We start from the raw sequence: 24,390 nt of genomic DNA, 5'->3' as shown, positions 1-24,390 counted from the left end.
CACTGTAAGGCTGCAAATACCTCCTCCCTGGTAATACAAATGTCCTCCAAAACATCTCCAGTAGTTTCCCTTATCTCTTGAGCAACCGTGATTTTCTTCTTAGTAAACAGTGGGGCAAAATATTTATTAAAAATCCCAACCACTTCCTCAGCTCGAGACCTAGGCAGCCCTGCTGATCTCCAAGGGGACCTAATCTCTCCCTAGCCACCCTTTTACTCTTTATATAGCTACAGAACCTCTTGGGATTTTCCTTAATCTTACCTGCAAGATCCATCTCATACCATCTCTTTGCCCTCCTGATTTCCCTCTTAAGAGTATCCTTAATCTTTTTATAGTCAATAAGGGATTCACTCATCCCCGACCTCCTAAACCCAATGTATGCTTCCTTTTTTTTCTCGCCAGGTTCACCCTTCACCGTAACAGGAATATGCTGCCCCTGGACTCTTGTTATCATACTCTTAAAAGCCTCCCACTTGCTATTTGTTCCTTTCCCTTCAAACAGGCTCACCCAGTCGACCTCTGCTAGATCCTGCCTAATTCCCCCAAAATTAGCCCTGCTCCAGTTTAGGACCCTAACCTGTGGACCTGTCCTAGCCTTTTCCATCACTATCTTAAAACTAATAGAATTATGGCCTCTAGACCAAAGTGCTCCCTGACTGCCACTTTAATTACCTGCCCAGCCTCGTTCTCTAAGAGAAGGTCCAGTATTGCACCCTCCATTCCATATTGTATTTACTCATTGTGTGAAATAGTTTTCCTCAGCTCTGGCAAGTTCTTCCTTAAGAACATCAGAAATAGAAGCAGGAGTAAGCCATTCAGCTGCTCACGCCTCCTGTGCCATTGCATGAAAACTTGCCTGATCTTTTACCTCAGCACCCCTATCCTGCACCAGCCTTTCGATTCTCTTAAAGGTCAATAAATCTTTAGATATTGCCTTGAATATGCTGAGTAACTGAGCCTCCATAACCCTCTTAGGTAGAGAATTCTAAATATTTACCATCCTGAGTTAAGGAATTTCCTCTCAAGCCATGTCCTAAAAGACTAACCCCTTATTTTGAGACCACTGGTCCTCAACACCCTCGCAAAGAGAAACATCAACTCCACACCGACCCTGTCAAGTCCCTTAGGAACTTTGTACATTTCACCTCTCCTTCTCCTAAACTCATAAGGGTGCACACTCAGTCTGTTTAACCTCTCCTCACAACAAACTCCCCATTCCAGGAATCACCAATTATCCTTGAGTTCATGTGAGAGCTTAGTTTGATTTTTTAAATTTCTCTTGACTTTTGCTTTGGGTCAATTTTAATGCAACAAACTGTTAGAAAGCTCTTCGCTCGCATCTGGGGAATTTAGATCCTAATGCTTGTGTCTTATTCTGAAAGTCTTTAACAAATCTTAAGGGTCATCGGTTTTGACCCGTGGTTTTGGATTACAATTTTTGTCCTGACTTGACTTAGGCCTCTTTTTGTATCTTAATAGTTACAAGCACCAGAGGCAGACACGGCTCCTACTGCAGTATATTGCGGAGTCAGCACTGACAAGGCTCCCAGTCAGGGCAAGATCTGACACTTTGTGTACATGTGGAGCTCCGTAAAGGATAATAACTCCTTTACTTTATGAGATCTATTCAAAGAGATGGATCAGAAAGTGAATGCTCCTATCAGGGAGCTGAAGTTACTGTAGGGACATGTAGATTTGTTTACCCAGTATTAGAGAAGATTAGTATACAAGAGAGCTGGAATTTGCCTCCAGAAAGATCATCCATTCTTGATCCAAGAGTTCTTGGATGTTATTGTGTTGCAAGAGAAGTTCTCTGTGGTGTTTACATGTGTTCTCAAACAAACAATGTGGAGAGGACTTAAATGGCTGTTGTCTCTTGATGAGTCTGAAGCTATGCCATAGTTCCTTGGTTCTTACGCCTTCTCTGTGTTGTATACAGGGTAGGAGCATAGAGTTCCTGGAGTCAGACAAGCATGGAAATGGGTCCTTCAGCCCAACAAATCTGCACTGACCATCAAACACCCTTTTACGTTGATCCAACATTAATAGTTTTTCATTCTCCCCACATTCTCATCCACTCCCTCCCAATTCTACCACTCACCCACACACCGTAGGCAATTCATAGCTGCCAATTAACCTACCAACCCACATGTCTTTGGTATGGGGGAGGAAATAGGAGCACTGGGAGGAAACCCATGTGTCACAGGGAGAACATGCAAATTCCACACAGACAGCACCCCAGGTCAAGATTGAACCTGGGTTTCCGGTGCTGTGAACTAGTGATTCTACTATCTGTGCTACCATTCTGCAATGTGGTAGCTCAGTGGTAACTACCTTACCATGAGTTGGATATTCTAATTGTACTCCAAAAACTTGAGTACTCAATCTGGAATGATTGTCTACTGCAAAACTGAAAGCAGACCATCTTTCAAATATTATATTGAATTAAGGCTCCATCTGCTTTCTTAGATGAACATAAAATTTCCATACCACTACTTGAAAGGTTCTCCATGCATTTATTCCTCACTCAACTCCATGAAAAAACCTGTTTCCTCCCACCTCCCAAAGACAGGTGGGTTGATAAGTTATTTGATAATTGCAAATTGCCCCTGCTGTGTTGGTAAGTGGTAGAATCTGGGGGGAGTTGTTAAAAATGAGGGGAGAGTAAAATGGGATTAATGCAAGATCAGTGTAAATGGGTGGTTGATGGTCAGCATGGACCCAATGGGCCGAAGGGCCTGTACCATGTTGTATCTCTCTATGACTCTGTAACAACTAGGACTGTTGCATTCTTGCCCATATTTACAGGAACAACATTTCAGAAGCCTGCATGGGTAATGAAACACTTTGAAACAATCCCACTGCCATGAAAGGTCCTACATAAATTCATATAATTTCCTCCTTTAGTTATGGAAGAGTTTCTCAGCCGCCTGTTCTCTTTTCATTCATCACTGACACTGGGCTCATAGGAGGAAAATTCCTTTTTTTAAATATATATGTACACTTGGATATCCAAACTGCCTACCTGTCAAGGATTGAAATTCTTGAAGCACTTTTTTTTAATCACTGGCATCTTTGGGTCAAATTCCTGCGTGCTACATTAGAGAAGTCATTAAGCTGTTTATTTTAAAATGGGCCAATGGCTGTTATAATAGCACTGACAAGAATTTGACACAAACGTGTCAGTTTGTGAAAACATTGAGCAAGGAATTTCAGCCCCACCCCCTTTACAGTTCTGCACTCTGCAATGAACTTGATCAAACTGCTGAACTCAAAAGCAGAAGGCTGTTCATCTCTGAGACTGTTCCGTCCCACACCTCCACTGCGGCTGCACACAACTTCTATCTAACATAAATCTACCCCACTCACTCTTTAAATTTTCTATTGACGGTATCTTTTTATGGGGGGGAGAGTTCCCAGGTTTTAGCTCTGCCTGGGTGGCTCAGTGGTGCAGCCTATAGGGCCACTGCCTCACATCTCCAGTGAACCTGGTTTGATCCTGACCTCGGGTGCAGTCAGTGTGGAGTTTGTGCGTTCTCCATGTGGTTTGGTAGGTTAATTGTTTGTTGTAAATTGCCCCTAGTATGTAGGTGGGTGGTAGAATTTAGGGCATTGATGTTAATATGAGGAGAATAAAATGGATTAGGGTAGGATTAGTGTAAATGGGTGGTTGATGGTCGGCATGGACTCAGTGGGCTGAAGGGCCTGTTTCTGTGCTCGATCTCTCTATGCCTCTATAACTTCCAGACATTACCCCCTTAATATCCTAGGTTCAACCTTAAGGCAACATCATCCTGTTCTGGACCCCCACCTTGACAAATGGTCTCTCTCTTTTTAAGCCAATGAATCCATTAGTTATCCTAAACACCTCAATTAGATCACTATTTAAAGAAACATCAGCCCAAGCTCTCTGTTGGTTTCCATTTTCAATGAGCTGCTAGTTACGTACCTAAGTAAATGAACTGAAAGGAGCCTCAGTCTGCTGGAGGAACTCAGCAGGTCGAGCAGCATCTGTGAGAGGAAAGGAATTATTGACATTTTGGGTTGAGAGTGGACATCAGGACTGAGAGTGGAGAGGTGAAATGGCCAGTGCAAGGAGAGAAGGGGAGCGGTGAGACAAGAATCCGAGGTGATTGGTGGACCAGGAAGGGGTAAAAAATTGACAGGCAGGTTGTGCCAGCAAGGGATGGGAGAGGGGGTGGAGAGGGGAGACAGTGGCAGATGAATGACAGATGGAGGCAGACAAAGAGAGAAAAAAATGAACTAAGAGGCTTTCCTAAAGCACACCCAGCTGTTGTGAATGGAAAGAGGGACCTGCAACTTTAAAAAATCAAAATACCCAGCAAAATGTTATCGGGTTGATTTTCCTTCTGCTCTCTTGCCCCGTCCCCAATCACCTACCCAATTGATTTGCCACACCTATTTAACAAGAACCTCAGTCAGCCTCCCCCACACGGATTACTGTACTTCAGTCTAGTTCCAGAAGGTCAGCATTTCTGACTCCATTGATACCTTGCTGCCAATCTACCCTGCGGCAGAAAAAATCACATCTGCCTCTAATGCTTGTAGCTGTTAAGCTGCAAAAGGAGGCCTCAGTCAAGTCAGTATTTAGCCCATTCCATCATCAGACAGGGAGTCTTAATCTCCTCAGCTCAAACATTAAGTCTCAGAGATGAAAGGACTGTATGTTTATAAAATCAATATGTGCTTTCTTAAGGTGATAAAGAAATGTGCAGAGCTGAATTCTTTATTTTTACAGTACTCTGTCAGAGTGACACAGAGCTTTGCTTATTTAGTATCTTGTTAAGCTCGAAGATTCCTTAAAAGCACTTGTCAGTGAGATCCTTTATCACAGGAACCTCAACTCTGGTGAGTCAAACCAGCATGTGAAGTCTTCCAAAGATAATGTCTGCCCACTCGTTTCTTAATGTCTGGGTGGGTTGTACAGTTAACTCAGGTACCAGGGAGCTGAAAGGGGAAAGATTTGGAATTGTCATTTGTTTTTCAGGCAGAATCCTTGATCTTGGTTACTTGAGGGTGCACTGCCCCTCTACCAGGGTGGGAGAGTCTAGGTGACGTTTGGTGATGATATTCTGAATTGTACTGAGCCAGGTGTTTTGATCTAGAGAGGGTGAGGGAAGGAAATCAGCCAGGCATTCAGTGCCTTGTGGTGGATGTGAGACGAAACAAGATATAATTTGCTGCAAGATCCCAGAGGACACATACAATGCCAGCTCTCACAGTCTGGGCTCATATTCATGGAATTTCCCTTGGATGAGGCAGGCTGGTGCCAGTTGGAACTTGGTTCTGGTGTGGAATCAGAGCCTCGGGAGGGAAAAGCAAAGAACTTGGAAGGATAAGTTGTAACCATTAGATCAAGCAGTCATTATGGAGATCCAGGATAGATGTTAATGCCTCGTCAATCTCGCGTTTTGTTGCAATCTCCATCATACTTCAAAAGTTCACCCCAGATGCATGAAGAGTGTGGATTATAGTGGAAGCCACATATAAATTGGCCAGGAAATCAGTTAGGATTATGAAATGTACCCACAGCAAATGCTCTGTTGATTTCTGCCCTGTTATTCACTTGCATCTTAGTGAAATAATTAATTACTTATCTGGCTCCTGTTATGCCAAATCCTTCTGTTTATGCCAGAGGGAATGACAGATTTGAGAACTTGCTTTTGTTCTTCTGACTGGGGTGGTAGGGGGTTGGTGGGGGAGGGAAGGCGGCTCCTTTCTGCAGGCAAGAACCTATACAAGTCATAAAACTCACAGTGAGCTTAATCTGGTGAAGAGCCAACTGCTGGTGGCTGGATGGTAGATCTGGTGGAAGGCGATACCATCAGCAACCTTTACAAGGCAAGGCTGTAACAAAAATCGGCAACAGTCAGTGAATTACTTCACGGGAATTGAACAAGGCTGTGTTTCACGGAAAAACTCATTGGTTTTCTGCACCTTGAGTTTAAGTTAATTAAGTTCATGGATCAGGCCTGTGCTTGTCCAAGGTTGTCTACACAGAGTGCACACAATGTTTGGAATCCAGTGCAACATGAACCTCTGAGCAACTGCTGTTACTTTTGATCATTGCTATTGTCTACACATGCAAATTCGTGATTTCTCTTATCCCATAGACACTTAAAAAAGCACGAAAATCCCACAAGCTAAAATCAGATGAATAATCCACTTTTATTGAGGCTGGTTCTACACAAGCGTCAACTCTGTCAATACAGCTTAATGTATGTTGCTGGTCTTTGCATGTTTTAGATGGTGGTTTCCCAAGAAGTCTCAGCACATGGAAGTGCCCACCTTTCAAAGAACTTACCCTCAGTCTCATGATACACAGCTACAAACAGAAATCACTGGAAACTCTCAGCAGTTCAGGGAGCATCTGTGGAAAGAGAAACAGTTAATATTTCTGGTTTGGGAGCCTTGGTCAGAAGTTTGTCAGAAGTAAGAGAGGAATATGGAGAACAAAGGGGTAGGGGGAGTCCAGATAAGTTAAAATGGCAGTTACAGGCATATTATGCTTCTTTATCTGTGTAATGTGGTGCTAACAGCAGGGCTGTGGGAAATGGCCAGCTGGCCAGACTATACTAGTAGAGAGAAAAAACTTAGCCAAAATCCCTGATGGTTGACTGCTAGAAATGGGCAGTTCTGAAAAAGACAGAAAGAAAGATTGAGTTACCTAAAGTTGGAGAATTTGGGACCGAGAAGTCTGCAATATGCCCAGATGGAAGATGAGGTGTTGTTCCTGAAGCTTGCTTTGGTCTTTGTTATAAGAGTGCACGAGGCCACCACAGACAGAGAGGGATGGTGATTTAAATTTGCAGGCTATGAGGAGCTCAGGGTCTCCTGCAGATTGAACACAAAGCGACCACCCAATCTGGAAGAAGTGCAAGTGAATCAATTGTTGCTTCACCGAGAAGGACTGTTTGGGTTTCTGGATGGTGGGAAGTGAAGAAGAGATAGGACAGGTATTGCACCTCCTGTGGTTGCATGGGAAAGTGCCATAAGATGGGAGTGGTTGGTGGGATCTCAAGAGTGGATAGTGGAGTCATGAAGTGAGTGATTCCTTTGAAATACTGAAAGGGGACTGGAGGAGAACATGTGCCTGATGGGATCTTGTTGGAGCTGGCAGAATTTGCTAGAATCCACTAAATGTAGAGTTTGGTAGGATGGAAGGTGAGAACACAGAACAGTACAGCACAGGAACAGACCCTTCAGCTCACGATGTCTGCGCCGAACACAATGCCAAATTAAACTAAATCTCTTCTGCCAGCACATGACCCATATCTCCCCAATCCCTGCATATCCATGTGCCTATCTAAAAGCTTCTTAAATACCACTATCCACCACTACCCCTGGCAGCCCGTTCCAGGCACTTACAACTCTCTGTGTAACAAGAAAACCTGGCCCCTCTGAAGCAGGTAAATTCAGCTTCCTGAGCTGTATACACACACACACACACACACACACACACACACACACACACACACAGAGTGAGACAGTGGACCAAGGAACTCCACCCTTGCTCTGTCCAAGAGGAGAAGATGTGAGAGAACAGGTGTATGAAATAGATGAAACATGGCCAAGGGCTCTGTCTACTATGGCAGAGGGGAAGTCATGGTTCAGGAAAAAGGAAGATATTGCAGACACATGAAAATCAAAAATACTGCAGACGCTGGCAATCCAAAATAAAAACAGAAAATGCTAGTCAGCAGGTCAGGCAGCATCTGTGGAAAGAGAAAGATAGCCAACATTTAAGGTCGAAGACCCTTTGTCAGACAAGTTCTTGACCTGAAATTTCAGCTCTGTTTCTCTTCCCACAGATGTGGCCTGACCATAAAATCCTCTCCCCATACAAGACAAGCTCCCTGTTAACTAATGTAAAGGTGGATACAGCTATGGAAGCATGGTTCACATTGAAATCTGACTGATGTTAATCAGCCTGCAAAGTCTTCCCTGTTTCACACTCCAAGGAAAGAATGTACAGATAGATCAACAACCTCTCAAATTACTGCTTACCAGAATTGGCTGTATCCCAACTCACCTAAGGAATGAAAGACATAGTTTAGTTGATCCACCCCACTTCTTTTGGCATTAGGACAGGTACCACATGGTATGAGAGTTTGCGTGTGTGTGTGTGTGTGTGTGTGTGTGTGCGCGCGCGCGCGCGTGTGCGTGCGTGCCTGCTTGTCTGTCTGTCTGTGTGAGGATGTTTGATGATGTGCAGGTGTTTGTGTGTGTCTGTGCACATATATGTGGCTGTATCGGTGCACATCTACATATGTGTGCATCTGCATATGTGTCTGTGCACGTGTGTCTGTGTGCGTGTCTCAGTGTGTGTATGCGCCGCCTGTGTCTGTGTGTCCGTGTGAGTATGCATGTGTGTGCCTGTCCATCTCGGTGTGCATTTGTGTGTATGTGTGCATGTATGGATGTGTGTATGTGGCTTGGGAGGCTGAACTTACCTGCTTCAACTGCACACAATGCAGTTGTAGCCCTCAGTGCTGATGGAATGTAGCCCTCAGTGCTGATTCTCTAGACTTCATTGTGCAGGGCCCCATTCCCAGTGTCTTGTTCAAAGGCCAGCACTCCTAACAGGATTCACCTTGCCGTGATGGGGTATGGCCTTTGCCTATGGAGGAAACGGTGTGAGAGACCTCACTCCACCAGCCAGCGCTCACTGTGGTGATGAATGTTTCTTGTTCCAGGTCGAGCGGGACAGGTTGAGGTCTGAAGAAGATGCTTTGCGGCTGTCAGCTGAGAAAGGACAGTTGGATCAGTCCCTCAGTGGTGCAGAAATGGATCTCGCAGAAACACAAAGGCAGATTCAGCAGCTGCAGGTCAGGGCGAGTCGCAACCAGCTGGCAGCTTTTAATGAGCTGTGGGAAGCATCCATGCATGCTCTTGCTCGCTGGCTGGCTGGCATCAGTCCTCACTTGGTTAGGGTGACTGCCATCATGTTGAGATGGTATTAGGAGAGGCAGCAGCAACAAAACAGCAATCAGACCGACTTTTTCACTCCGGCCACCTTGCTTTGTTCCTCCCTCCACATCACTGGACATTCCTCACTTGCTCTGTCACTGGACGTTCCTCCCTCCATATCACTGGACATTCCTCACTCGTTCTGTCACTGGACATTCCTCACTCGCTCTGTCACTGGACATTCCTCACTTGCTCTGTCACTGGACGTTACTCACTTGCCATCACTGGATGTTCCTCACTCGCTCTGTCACTGGATGATCCTCCCTCCATTACTGGATGTTCCCAATTTCCTCTGTCACTGGGATTTCCTCCCTCTATCATAGTTCCCTCTTACTTCATTCCCTCTATCACTGAACTTCCCTCACGCCATTGCTCATTGCAGTCCTCCAACATTAGCAGTCTACTCTGCTCATCCGAACCGATAGTTTCTCAGAACTTAGAGACAGTGGCCTACGCTGCACATATTGGGTTGCACAGTGGTGCAGCGAGTAGAGCTGCTGCCTCACAGCTCCAGTGACCTGTGCTCAATCCTGACATCTGATACTGTCTGTATGGAATTTGGGAGTGGCCAGTTAACTTACTAACCCTCACATCTTTGGGATATGGAAGCAAACCCTGAGCACCTGGAGGAAACCCATGTAGATACAAGAAGAATGAGGGCAACTGAACATTGTTTCATGTGTGCAGGTGAATGGTAGAATCTAGAGGGGTTGACAAGAATGTGGGCCATGTCAGATTAGTGTCAATGGGTGCTTAATGAACGGCATGGTGTCATTGGTCTGAAGGGCCTGTTTCAGTGCTGTATCTCTCTATGGCTCTATGAGTACTAGCTGTATCATTGTGCCGTGGGATTAGTACAGGGATTGGTGTAATGAGTGCTTGGTGATCGGCATAGACTCAGAGGGCTGAAGGACCTGTTTCACTGCTGTCTGACTCTATCCTATCTTGGGTTATCTAAATGAAGTTACTTTAAAGGATCTGTTCCTTTTTGACTTGTGAAGCTGTCCATTGTCTCTTGTGTACTTTATAACTCAGATTGCTTTCTGCCCTCAAGATGGTTTAGCTGTGTTCGCAGAGCTCAATGGTTTTCCTTTTCAATAAGGCTCCATCATCGCTACAGTCAGTTGGTCAATTTATTGCATTTCTATTTTTAATACAGTTGCCGATTTGAAAATCAGCCTCAATCATTAAGGCTGCTATACATTTTTTTACGTGTCATAAACCATATAATATCTCCTTCAACGTTTGCATTTCCAGGGGAACTATGTTCTGATGGTTTTCTTCGAAGTTAGTTCCAAGTGTAGTTACACCAGTAAGTGTCAAAAGTGACATCAAGGGTGTCATAGGTCAAAATTTCCTGTCAAGTGGTGAGATGAGGGTTAAGCACTGGGTACCTAAATGCTGCAGTTTAAGTTGTGCTCTCTGATATAAGCTTCCAGAAGCAGCGTTTTGCATATCAGTTGCAGCACAGAAGTGCACTGAATGGTTTAAACTTGCCAAATAAACATGTTGCTTCCAAATTAAACTCTCCACAAAAAGTGAAATCAAGCATAAGTGCCCTTTTAACAAAGTGAAAAGTGTTAATTGTTGCTAATCAACCCATCTGGCAGTGAAAATAAACTATTATAAATTAATCAAAAAAACTGCAAATGCTGAAAATCTGGAATAAAAACAGAAGACTGCTAGAAACACTCAGCGGGTCAGGCAGCATGTACAGAAAGAGAAACAGAGTTAACTTTTCAGGGGAGGGACCTTTCATCAGAATTGGGAAAGAGAAAAATCAAATTAGTTTTCAGGAGCAGAGAAGATTGGGGAAGTGTGGGGAATGGAATATCTCTGATTGGGTGAGACCAAATAAGTAAATATAGCAGTAAGTGAAGCAGTTAGGATCAGATTATATTTCTTTGCGTGTTAATGTGTTGCCAATAACAAAGTTGTTGGATGCACTCAGTGGGCCAGACCAGACTAAATAGAAAGAGAAAGGCTGAGTCCAAATGATGGCAGGCAGAAATAGCCAGTTCTGATCCTAGCAGAAAGAAAGAGCAAGTTACCTAAAGTTGGAGAATTCAATTTTGAGTCCTGAAGGCTACAACATGCTCAGGCAGAAGATGAGGTGTTGTCCCTCAAGTTTGTATTCGGCTTCATTATAACAGTGCAGGAAGCCACAGAGTGTAGTTCAGAGTGAGAAAGGGAAGGGAAATGTGTCTGGTGGTTGAAGCTTTTTGGAGCTGGCAGAAATTACCACTGATCTATACACAGGGGGCATTTTACAGTAGCCAGTTAACCTCTTTGGGACATGGGTAGGAAACCAGGCATCAGGTGAAAACACACAATCACAGGGAGAACGTACAAACTCCACACAGACAGCACCTGACAGAACCTGAACTGAACCCGGTTGCAAGGTGTGAGGCAGTGGCTCTACTAGTTGCACCAGTTTGCCGCCCAATGATCTGCTATAGAATATTCCTGGTATCCTGACTAATTAGTCTGGTGATGTTGTACATGATCCTGTTTCAGATCCACTATTTAAAGGCACATTGCACTCAGGAAATTTGATGAATTCTGGCGGGAGTCAGAAACAGTGATCAAGGCACATGAATCACCAGTGTTGGTGAGTGTCCTGTTAAATGTTGTTAGTCCTCACAGAGAACATCATATTCCTTGCTGAGAGAAGCAAGAAGCCTGGTAGGTGTGGTCCAAGGTTGACACCGAAGAGAACAGCAGTCAGGTAGCCTTCGTGCCTGGATTTATTTTGACAACCTCACCAGACCAACAAGGCTAAGGACAAGAGGCACATTCTTTTACAGTCTGGTGTACATTTCTCCCGACCTCGAATCTGCCCTCTTCATTTTTTCTTAGTACATCACAAGAACGTCAGAGCAGAGTAGGCCACCTCGTCCTTCAATATGATCATGGCCAACCTATATCAGGCCTCAACTCCTCTTCTGTGCTGGATCCCCATAGCCCTCAATTATTAATCAACCTCCATCTTAAGTTCTTCTAATGATCTATCCTCTATCACTCTATGATTACTCTATGACTCTATCTTAATACCCTGTGACTCTATCTAGCTTAGTGGGCACCATGGTTGGCATGGACAAGTTGGGCCAAATTTCTACACACCTCAGTTTTAAATGACTGGTCTCTAATCTTGTAACTGTGTCCTCTCACTCAGTATCTCCCACTTGAAAATATCTCAACGTCTATCCTATTATAGTCCCCTCAGGGTCTTATATGTCTCAATAAGGTCTCCGTCATTCTTCGAAACTCCAATGAAACCAGATCCTACTCTTTTCCCTGTCTTTATCACATTCACACGAGCTCAGCTCACTAGTATGTTCATCCATCTATGACTTCCTCACATCCCTATCTGTTCAGCCACCATGGACATTCATCCTCATCTTTATGTAATGTTGTACCTCCCTCATAGACACCCTCAACAAATTCTCTCCATCCACCCTTTCAACTCAAGTCATCACACTCACTATCAGAAAATGCCAGAAACAGTCAGCGGGTCAGGTGGCATCTGTGGAGAGACAAATTGTTCAATGTTTCAGGTCTGAGACCCTTCATCAGAACTGGGACAGAGTGTTCGCCAGTTTTAATAAAGAGCATTTGACCTGAAATGTTAACTCTGTTTCTCTTTCCACAGATTCTGCCCGAACTGCTGAATGTTTCCAGCATTTTCTATTCTTGTTTTAAATTTCTGGTGTCTGCAGTTTTTTTTTGAGTTACACTCACTAATAGATCTCCTGCAGAAAAAGAGAGCACGGACTCATTGAGAGTCAGAAAACCGGAGGTGGTCTTTCACAAGTAATACTCTTGAGAGGAGCCTGCCCTGATTTGTATAAGATAGAATATAAGAGCTGGGACGTCATGATACAACCTGATAAAACATTGGTTAAGCCACACCTGGAGATTATGTGCAGTTCTGGTTGCCACACTATAGGAAGGACGTGACTGCTCTGGAGAGGGTGCAGAGGCGATTCACCAGGGTGTTACCTGGGATGGGGCTGTACAGTTATAACATGAGATTGGATGGCCTGGGTGTTTTCCCCACGAAGGAAAAGAGGCTAAGGGGAGACTTGATAGAGGAGTCCAAAATTGCTCAGGCAGATAGATAAGATAGATAGTAAAAATCTTTTTCCCATGATGGGGTTATCTAAGGCAAGAGTTTAAAGTGAGAGGTGGAGGGTTTAAGAAGGGATCTGAGGGGGAAGTTTCTTCACACAGAAGATGGTTGGAATCTGGAATGTGCTGCCTAGAGAGGTGGTCGAGGCAGATACTCTCACAACATTTAATAAGCATCTAGATAAGTACTTGAACTACCAAGGCATCGAGGGATATGGACCAGTGCAAGTAAATGTGGATAGATTCAATGATCATTGGGCATGGGCATGGTGGGCCAAAGGGAGATACAGGAATCTGCAGATGCTGGAATCTGGAGCAGCACACAAATGCTGGAGGAATTCAGCTGGTCAGGCAGCATCTATGGAGGGAAATAGATAGACAACATTTCAGATCAAGACCCTTCTTCTGGACTGAAAGGTAGAGGAGAGATAGTCAGTATAAAAAGGTAGAGGAAAGGGGTGTAGCAAGAGCTGGCAGCCGATAGGTGGGTCCAGGTGAGAGGGGTTGTGATAAGCAGATGGGGGAAGTCTGGATCTCCTGCTTGGCAGCCATTTTAATTCTCCTCATTCCCACACTACCATGTCTGTCCACGGCCTCCTTAACTGCCAAGTTGAGGCAAAATGCAAACTGGAGAAACAGCACCTTATATTCCACCTGGGTAGCCTACAATCTAGTGGTATTAACATTGAATTCTCCAATTTCCAGTAAACTGCTCCCCCCTCTGTCCCTTTTCTCTCTCCCCCTGATCTAGCTGGCCCTCATCACCATGTCTCTTTTCCCTCCTCCACCCTTTCCATCCGCACATCACCTACACTCTCCTCCCACTGGTTCCCCTCCCCCACTACTCCGCTCTGCCCTCCCCACCTCCCTCCCTTGATTCCATGCTCCACCTTCCTCTCCGGTCAGATTCCGTCATCTTCAGCCCTTTGTCACTTTCACCTGTCACCTCGCAGCTTCTGTCGCAATTCCCACTCACCCCTCCCCCATTTCCATAATCACCACCCCCACTCCACCCCCTCACCTGTACCCACCTATCACCTGCCAGCTCTTGCTCCACCCTTTCCCTCCACCTTTTTAGACTGGCTATCTCCCCACTATCTTTCAGTCCAGATGAAGGGTCTTGACCTGAGACATCAACTGTCCATTTCCCTCCATAGTAAATACTGTCTGTCCTACTGGGTTCCTCTAACGCTTTGTGTGTGGCTCCAGATTCCAGCATCTGCAGTCTCTCTTGTGTCTCCCTTTGGCCTATTATGTCCCTGCCAATCACTCTATGTACCTATCCATACTTACTTGTCCCATCTTATTGTCTCAGCTGTCCATTTCCGTCCATAGATGCTGCCTATCCTAATGGTGGGTCAAAGGGCCACTTTGTGTGCTGTATGACTCTAAAGAAGAACCATGATGGAATGGGCAGACATTGTAGATTGAGTTATGGGGACCCCATAGCAAACAGATTACAGTATTCCGTCTCATCCAGGCACGTTGCAAATAACAGTCACCCACTAGGACTTGGAGTCGGGAGTAATCACATGCACATGATGACCTTAACCATACCTTGAACATTTTAACTTGTCCTCCACATGTCTTCAGGACACACTGCTGGACACCAGCAACTCTTCCTCAGAGGAGGAAGTTGCTCACCCTGAAGCTCCACCATCACAAGATTTGCCTAACATAAATCAGCTCAGATACACTTCAATGGGTCCAGTAGTTCTCACCTGGTTGCAGATATACACAAGGGAGTAGGGACAGATAATAGAGAGGTGCCGAGTTGTTTGAGCTCTGCTCAGCTGGATACAGATGTTGCACCTCAAGTGCCGTCAACCAACAAGAAAGTTCTGGAGCAGCAGTGAAGAATGTGTGAGGTTCTGGCAGGCATCCCAGCAGCAATGTGGAGAGAGATTAGTGAAGTCTGTCTTGGACGGGAATTGATATGAATTTGCAAGCCTTTGCAGTAATGCCTTTGTCAATGGAGAAAATGACCACCTGCAAGGACTGCCAGATGCAAAGGTCACACAAGTACACAAAGGACTCAGAATATAAATGCATGCTGAAAACGATGCATTATGCCCCAGCCTTGTGATTCATTGCCCCATTGACCAGTTTACTTGCAGAAAAGTGTATGACATCCCTAACAGTGAGAGAGGATATGCAAGTGGGCACACTGATCAAAACATATCCTCTTCCCACCCATTGTCCCTCCACCCTTTAATCTTAGTGCCCCTTTAGCCCCTCATGTCCAATTGACAATGTCTACCCCTGCACAGTTGCAGGAGAAGCCATCTATTTTAGCACCTTTAGGAGCTCCAAAGCCCAGAAGATCTCAGCTGTTAAAGCAGGCACAGTGGCAACTTCTTCGCCCTCACCTGAAGCCACAGGTTGCAACGTGTAGGAACAAGTAAAGATAAGCAGTTGCACAAGAATTTGCATTTGGTGTTTTAACAGTTAGTCTGTGAAGTTGCAGTTCTTTGGACTGGCATTAAATTTGGTTATTCCTCCCATTTTCTGGTCTTGCGCAATTTTGATTCACCACTGGCAATTAGTTATGTGACAACTGTGGCTTTGTTGGTAGCACTGTTACCTCTGAGTCAAAAGACTGTGGGCTCAAGTTACGCTGCAGAGCCTGAGTACTATAAGTGAGGTTGGACATCAGTGTGATAATGACGGAGTGCTGCACTGTCAGACGTTCCATCTATTAGTTGAGATCTTAAACAGGCTCTGTCTCTTCAGTGGATGTAAAAGATCCCATGTCACTAGTTAAAAAAAAAGAGATTATTTCTACTATTCTACCCAACATTTTCTCTGAATCAGATCTGTAATATAGATCATCTGATCGTTGTCACAGCAATCTGTTCCACATTCTTTCCTCCTCTTCCTCCTTATCCAGTGAGGCTCTATCTTTCTGCCACCTTGTTTCCAACATTCTGCACTATTTTATACAGAGGGTACCAAATCACCACCATTCTGGAGACTCGGGCTGGTGCGTGTGCTAAAGCTGCCTTCGGATCTGTCAAGGTACCTGAAGCACATATTCAGCACGCCAGTGTCTGTGGTTGGTAGTACCACTCCTGGACCTCATGGTTTGGCCTCCTCAGAGGTATCATAGGCCACGTTCAAAGGGGATACTTCTTATCTCCGTGTAGCCAGCTGCTAAGTCCAAATGGAGTTGTAATTGGTTTATTATTAAATGTCCCAAGATACAGTGAAAAATTTTGTTCTGTGTGCCATCCATACAGATCATTCCAAAATATAACTACATCAAGGTATTACAAAGGGAAAGGCACTAACAGAATGCAGAATAAAGTGTTACAGCTACAGAGAAAGTGCACTGCAGGTATACAAATAAGGTGCAAGATGAGGTAGATTGAGAGAGCAAGAGTTCATCTTTGTCATACAAGGTCCATTCAAGAGTCTCGTAACAGCGGGATCGAAGCTTATCCTTGAATCTGGTGATGCGTGTTTTGCAGGTTTACGTATCTTCTGCCTGATGGAAAGGTGAAGAAGAGAGAATGACCAGGCTGGGAGGGTGAGCACAGAATAAAGGCATCACAGTACCTGTCTCGAAATCTGGAGAACTTTCTTTCTTTGATTGGAGATCAGCTGTTGTTGATGGTGTGAAGACCCTTGTAGATGGTGAATGCTCCTTGGTGACATGGGGCTGCTTTGATTGCCTTGTGCTTTGATTGCTTTGACTGCCTTGCCAGTTAATGTCGCCCTGTCCCTGTGGGAATCCAGACATAACAGTAACCCCATGTATGCTGATTGTGCCCATTATCAATGAGCAATCAATCAGTCTCCAACTTTATTCTGAGATTGTGCAAAAGCTAGTCCCTGGAAGGATCCCAAGGCAAGGACTTCGAGGGATCTGGACTGTTTGACAACCAATAGTGTAAGGTGGCCAACAGGTCTTGTTCCAGGAGGCAGCCAGTATCTGTCAAAGGGTCTCTGAGCTGAAACGTTAACTACTTCCCTTTCAAAACTCAAAAGTCGAGTTTATTGTGCGGACCAACTGGCTGGAGTATGTACACACATATTCAACCTCTCGCTTTTGCGGTCTGAGGTTCCCACCTGCTTCAAAAAGGCACCTATTGTACCAGTGCCCCAGAAATGGGTGACATGCCTCAATGACTACTGTCCAGTAGTGCTTATATCAACCGCATTGAAGTGCTTCTAGAAGTGTGAATCAACTCCTGCCTCAGAGGTGACCTGGATCCACTCCAACTTGCCTACTGCCAGAACAGGTCAACAGCATATGCGATTTCTCTAGCTCTTCACTCTGCCCTGGACCACCTGGACAACAGGAACTGACATCGGGCTGCTGTTCATCCGTGCTTAGGCCCCTGCTCTACTGTCTATACACACATGACTGTGTGGCTAAGCACAGCTCCAATACCATCTTCAAATTTGCTGATGACACCACTGTTGTTGGACAAATGACAGGGGACGATGAGTCAGCTTACTGGAGTAATTGAATGGTGCTGCCACAACAACAACCTCTCACTCAATGTCAGCGAAACTAAAGAGCTGAGTGTTGACTTCAGGAAGGGGAAGGAGGGTGAACATGCGCCAGGCTACATTGGGGATCAGTGGTGGAGAGAGTCAGCAGCTTTAAATTCCTGGGCATTAACATATCAGATGAGCTGTCCTGGGCCCAGCACACAGATGCAGTTATAAGGAAGGTGTGCCAGTGTCTTTACTTTCTCAGGAGGTTCGGCTTGTCACTGAACACTCTAACAAACTTCTACAAATGTACTGTTGAAAATATCCTGACTGGTTGCATCGTGGTCTGGTACAGCAATTCGAATGCGCAGGAATGTAAGAAGCTGCAGCGGTTGAGTGAACCAGTTCTTGAACCAACCAGCAAAACCCTCATCACCACTTCAGTGCAGCAACACTATGAACGTTCTGATCACCTTGCACTAAAATGGACTTTGTTTTTTTTTGTTCTAATTATGTTTTTTCTTGTAAAAATTGTTAAAATTTATGTTTAATTTATGTTTTTCTTGTGAATGCTGCTTATATGATGCTATGTGCCTGTGATGCTGCTGCAAAAAGTTTTTCGTTGCACCTGTGCATACGGGTACTTGTGCTTCTGACAATAAATTCGACTTTTGACTTTGATTGTCATATGCACAAATACATGTATGCACAGGTGCAATGACAAACTTACATGCAGCAGCATCACAGGCACACAGCATCAGCTACACAACATTCACAAGAGAAACATAAATTAAACATAAATTGAACATAAATTATACAAAATTATACAAGAAAGAACACAATCAGAACAAAAAAAGACAAAGTCCATTGTAATGCAAAGTGGTCATTGCTTAACTGAGGTAATGATTAGAGTTGTGCAGGTTGGTTCCGCAGATGTTGGCGACTTTCTGGCATTTTCAGTTTTTATTTCAGACTTCCAGTACCTACAATTGTTTTGATTTTTGGGCTACAGGTATCAGCCACCAGCTAATGTGATAGCCTGACCTCCTCAGATTCTGCTGCTTGGTCATGTCAGAGAATCTGTCTTCTGTCAGAAGCAGAAAGCTGCTGTTTCTGAGGCTCTTACTGTTGTTCATTATTTCCTCCTCCGGGTCCTACAATACTGCAGTAGAAGCCACAGTCAGGGTGATGTGGCCATGGAGAGCTATAAAGTGGAACTCACTTAGGGTTAGCAAAGTTCAGTAACTTAGTTGCAATTCTAAAAAGCCTTTCTCCAGTCTTCTCTATGACCTCCCAATACAACCTCTGTGCTGTGAGCCTTCCACAGACACAATTGAGAGAGCAGTGAGAGGCTCCAATATTCATTGCACAATTTGAGTGTTAAAACTTCACCCACATTGCAGTGCCATGTCTTTCTCCAGCTTGGTTTCACTGGCAATGGGCAGCATAGAAGTACGTGCTTCAAACTTCTGTTAATATTGCTCTTAATAAAAGAATAACACATGGAAAATTTCAGTCTCCCTCTCCCACAGCCTAACACCTTCGGGTCAAATGTGGGAATTGGGGTGTTTGTATTTGCTGTCGATTTGCCATTTCTAGCATATATTGATTTCAAACCCACCCAGGCACGTGAATTAAAATTTACCCCGTGTTTGAAGTTAATTTGTTAGTCTCTCAGATTAAACAAATTTAACTGCTGAATGGCACAGACAGAAGAACTTGAGGCAGCTCCTATTTCCTGAGCTTCTGTGCTGGGGTTGACAACATGAATTGATTGGAAATTGATCAGATTGGAATAGATGTTTTCTCAGCATCTGACATGAACCCACTCTGCAAACTGGGTGAAAATCAGTTAATGTGTTTGCTCTCCAGTCAGGACTAGGTTCAGCAGGATATGCTTAGTGGATGATTGCAAGAGTTGGAGTCACAAAGGGGAGTTGATACTGCCAACCTGCCACCATTGCAGAACTAGGAACACATTATGCTTCTTTTTTTATATAAGATATCTTTATTAGTCACAAGTACATCGAAACACTCAGTGAAATGCATCTTTTGCATAGAGTGTTCTGGGAACAGCCCACAAGTGTCGCCATGCTTCTGGCGCCAACATAGCATGCCCACAACTTCCTAACCCGTATGTTTTGTTTGGAGTGTGGGAGGAAACCAGAGCACGCGGAGGAAACCCATGCAGACACAGGGAGAACATACAAACTCCTTACAGACAGCGGCCAGAATTGAACCTGGGTCGCTGGTGCTATAATAGCATTATGCTAACCGCTACACTACCATGCCTGCCCTCTTAATATTTATGGGACTTCATGGACATTGGGAGACTTGACTGGGAAAATTCAGCATGACTATAATCTGCCCAGATGCCGTCCACAGAATGTTCTTGAACCATTAAGCAGTACTTCCTCCAACATTAAGCTGCTGAGATACCCATTCCATAGGTGACACTAGCTGACAAGACTCTATCACTGGAGGCAGAGATATGATGCTGATAAGCCATGCAGGGTGGGTCAGAGACCTTGGAGCAAGAGGCAACAATGTGCCTCCTGCCTAAAGCCACAACACTGGAGATAAAACATCCAACCTGGGTTCCTCTGATAAACAAGTTACTTGCAGGCACAACTTTTCAAAGTTTATCACCTGTGATTCTACAGGGAGACATTCAGCCATGCTGTCCTGTATGGACAGCTCTCTCCATGGAGACCGTGGTCACTTTAATGCAGCTAGTGGAGCAGCTGCCTCACAGCACCAGAGACCCAGGTTCAATCCTGACCTCTGGTGCTGTCTGTGTGGATTCTGCACGTTCTCCTTTGTGACTGTGTGGATTTCCCCTGGGTGCACCGGTTTCTTCCCGCATCCCAAAGACGTGCAAGTTGATGGGTTAATTGGGCACTGTAAATTGCCCCTGGGGGAAGTTGATGGGAATGCGGAGGAGAATAAGAATGGGATTAATGTAGGATAAGTGTAAATGGGTGGATGATGGTTGGCGCGGACTCGTGGACTGAAGGGCCTGTTTCTGTGCTGTGTCTCTCTATGACTTTATGACTCAACTTCCTTGGCAGAGCTTCTTCTGAAGTGGCTGCTGCAGATCTCGGCCACTTGGTCATTTACAAATGCTCAATTTCAGACACCTAAGAGTGGGACCCTTGCAAGATGCCTCTCTTAGCAAGAACACTGCTGGTTTGTTCTTTATTATTGAACCCTATGATTCTTCCTTCAAACAGTGAACAACCTCTGATTCTTCCTTGAAATAGTGATGTATCAGAAGTACTTATTCAACTGTAAAGAGTTTTGAGTCATCATGAGGTTGCTTGAAATAGTTACAATATAAATGAAGGACTTTTTTCTTGTTACGTAATTTTCTTTATACCTCTGTCTTCTTGTGTACAAGTGCAACAATTCCAGCAGCCTCAAGCAGAAAGCTATTTTTTGTGCACAACAACAACCTAGAGTGCTCAGCCTCCTTGGAGGGGTGTGTGTGGTAATGGGGGGTGGGTGAGGTGGGTGTTTCACAGGGGTCCTTGAGGCTTTAATAATATTGAGTTAAATTAGTTGGAAAGTTCATGGAGAAATGGTTGAGGCAGAAACAGTGACAGGTACATGGATAGGAAAGGTTTCGAGCGAAATGGGCCAAACTCTGGCAAGTGGGACTAGCTTAGATGAGCATCTTGGTTGACATGGACGAGTTAGGCCGAAGGGCCTGTTTCCGTGCTGTATTACTCCATGACTCTCTGACTAAGTAAAGAGAAACTAAAAACCAAACAATTCGGCGCACCAGCTGTTCCACTCGTAGGACTGTTGCAGTCCCTGGGAATTCCCAGGAAAACCCCAACTTATTCACAGGAGCAGCCCACAGTGTCAATCAGGAGTTGTTGGAGTGGGGTGGGGGAGAGACGCATATGGAGAGTGAGCAAGTGGGGCTCTTCCTTCATAGAGTTGGCACCACTGTAATTAGTCTGCATTTCAGCCAAGAGTCCTGCATGTTTTTGCCATCGTTGTTCAGTTGGACTTCATTTTGACAGGGGCTGACAGCTGAAATGGAGCAAAAGCACAGCCAGAGACTGATTGAGCTGACTACCCGCCACCATCAGGAGCTGGAGAAGGAAGCTGAGCGCCTGCGGACTGCTAACCAACAGGCTGAGAGGGTACTGGAGGCCAAGGAACGAGCCCACAGACAGCGTGTGAAAGAACTCGAAGAACAGGTGCGCGTTTTGTATCGCCCGGTCTACCAAGGACAATGACTGACAGCAAACCAACATATAATCTTAAAAAATCTCACCCGTGAGAAATTAGGGAATTTGACACTTTTAAAATTGTGATAAGAATAGGCAAGTTAATACAGACAGGTATTTTCTGTTGATAAGTATATTGAAAGGAGGCTGAGATTTTAGATAAATAATACACAATGAGATTAGAGAGTTACTGAAATGTGGACTGCTTGGTGATGTGGTAGGCAATCCCAGCATTCTGAAATGTAGGGGTTAATTCCTGAAACGTAAAAGGAAAATGGTGACTCTAGGAAAATGGAATTAGTTTGGAGGAGAAGAAACTGCGGGAATGCACGTCAGATCCTGAAACTCAGTGCAGACGAGGCAAACTCCAGTACTAAAGTTTCAATGGACCAATGTTTCTGAAAATATGTCTGCTGTCTTATTTCCTGTTCGTTCATTATACCAGCACAGCTAAATATTTAATTTTACTATTCCAGGAATTGGCTGTCTTTACACTGAAATCTACTGCCAATAAGGAAGCATTTAGCCTCCCCTTGAGTTATGTGACTGTGTGGTGTATCTGCCACAGTAGGAACTCTACAGTTGGCAAAAGCAACCCTAGACTAGGAAGGAGTATTGGGAATTATCCAACATTACCATCTTTGATTGCTATCCATACTCCATTATTATTATGCTGCCGAATCATCGTGTAGATTTGAGGTGAGCTCATGATCAGGCTAATCTGTGAAGTTTGTCATGCCTTACTATCTACCTGACTGGGTATATGGTTAAGGTCAAAGATGGCAGCAAGCATTTAAGGAACAAGCCAGAACAACAGGCAATATTTGTAGCAAAAAGAATTCTGAAGATCCGTGCAGGGACAACTGACTAGGTAGAAAGAAATGAAGTTTAATGGTAAAAGATTAAGCAGAGCTGTTTTGACTCTTGAAGCTTGGTTTAGACCAGTTAGGTTGAACGGTTGCAATTGGGCCTGGCTGCCGGAAACAGAAGAGGCTTAAATTATCAAAAGGTGTTCTGATTTTGTGTTTCACTGTTTGTATAATCAAGGAAAGAGAATCAAAATGGATTCACACAAAAAAATCTATTCAACCGGTATTGTTGAGTGTTGCATTAAACCAACTAACCAGGTCACTTGTTCTGCTTATTTAGGTAGCTATCCTGCAAGAGCAGTTGGATCGGGAGATGAGGAAAAGACAAGCCTATATTTCACAAATGCTCAGGTCAGGAAAGTAGCTGGGAAGCAAATCAAGTCCTATCCAATGGGAAGCTGAGGGATAATCTTGAATATTCAAAGCAAGGTCATTAAATGAATGAATGGGCAACCGAATAATCATGTTTATATGACCAACTGCTTGAAGACAGCGGCTCACGAAACCTTTTGTTTGAACTGAAAATCATACAAGGTAATCCTCAACACCCATAAGGATAGGAGGGTTTCTTGTACTGGGATGTGGCATTGGTCGTAAGTTCCTTCTGCCACCCTCTATCTGATTGGACTTGTGGCCTACAACAACCAATGGGTATTCTCACCCCACAGCTACAGCAGACATTCCTGCTCCTTCTCACCTCTAACTTCAATACTGTGAAAAGACTGGTCTTTTGAATCTTCCACAGTGGGGAATCTCTCTGAAACATTCCCAACAACCACTGACCTCAGCCTCTGTCGAGACAGAGTCTGTTTACATTCTTGACGTGGTGTTTTTCAGATGGTAACTGTATTCATTTGCCCTGTTTGCTCATTTAACTATCCGTAGCTATACTTCTGAAATTCAAAGACCAACATTCTCAAGGAAGTACATAAAACACAGTCTTAAACATTGCACATGCCTTCTGTTTGCTACGGTGCTCTTCTGGTTTCATGGATGAGAGCTTCACTATGTGATCCAGAACAGCTCCATTGGATGTTACCTGGACTGGACCAAGACTGACGGGCTCCATTGAAACCATGGTGAGAAATGGGCGTTCTGCACCTTCAGCTGGTGCCCTGGATTCTCACAACTCAGAGAGGAACGGTTGGCCAGCCTGAAATCATAGACCCTTGTAATGAAACCAATCCAAAAGACACGCATTAGCCTTACCTTGTGTTTACAGTTGTACTGGGATAGCCTAGCATGGAAGGAGACGCAAAACAACTGTGGGGCACACCAGAGGATCTCAGGGCCAGTCCTCGGCATGCGTTGACCTTATTGCTATTAGCTGGAGCAGAAATGGCAGCATAATTAAGTTTTGGATTATAGATGAAACTTCAGCTGATTCCCACAGCCGATCACTAATTTCAGGGCAACCAGATCAGGTTCAGGTGCAGACAATCCTTCCCCTGCTCTGCTCTACTCTCTACTCCATCAAATAAGCCAGGAACAGCTTGTGTTTAAGCAACTACAAAAGGCAAAATATCCCAAGCTTGAGAGTAAGTTCAGTGCAAACTGGGTGATGACAGGTCAAAGCTGATTTTGTTTTCCATGTGCTTGATCTCAGGGCAGTTTTGCACATGGTTCATTTCATAGTCTGTTCAACATGCAAAAGGCCAAGTGTTTATGTGTGTATAATTCACAGCAAAAGGTACTGGAAATAGTCACTAGTGGCA

The 24,390-nt window shown here is 44.5% G+C and overlaps 1 protein-coding gene across 1 annotated transcript in view; it reads left to right on the top strand.

Annotated features, from left to right (window-relative positions):
* The window catches only part of crocc2 (ciliary rootlet coiled-coil, rootletin family member 2), a 203,712-nt gene extending 180,124 nt beyond the window's left edge, over positions 1 to 23,588 (top strand). The window contains exons 34-36 of the mRNA XM_052018582.1: positions 8,718 to 8,859; positions 21,607 to 21,776; positions 22,956 to 23,588. Of these exons, the coding sequence (XP_051874542.1) occupies positions 8,718 to 8,859; positions 21,607 to 21,776; positions 22,956 to 23,039 (396 nt within the window). The 3' untranslated portion in view covers positions 23,040 to 23,588. The remainder of the gene's footprint in view (positions 1 to 8,717; positions 8,860 to 21,606; positions 21,777 to 22,955) is intronic.
* Positions 23,589 to 24,390: the final 802 nt, after the last annotated feature.

This window comes from Pristis pectinata, chromosome 6 (genome assembly GCF_009764475.1).
Source record: "Pristis pectinata isolate sPriPec2 chromosome 6, sPriPec2.1.pri, whole genome shotgun sequence".
Taxonomy (NCBI): domain Eukaryota; kingdom Metazoa; phylum Chordata; class Chondrichthyes; order Rhinopristiformes; family Pristidae; genus Pristis; species Pristis pectinata.
The sequence above is the reverse complement of the archived record's forward strand: the minus strand, read 5'-3'. Positions and strand labels throughout refer to the sequence as shown.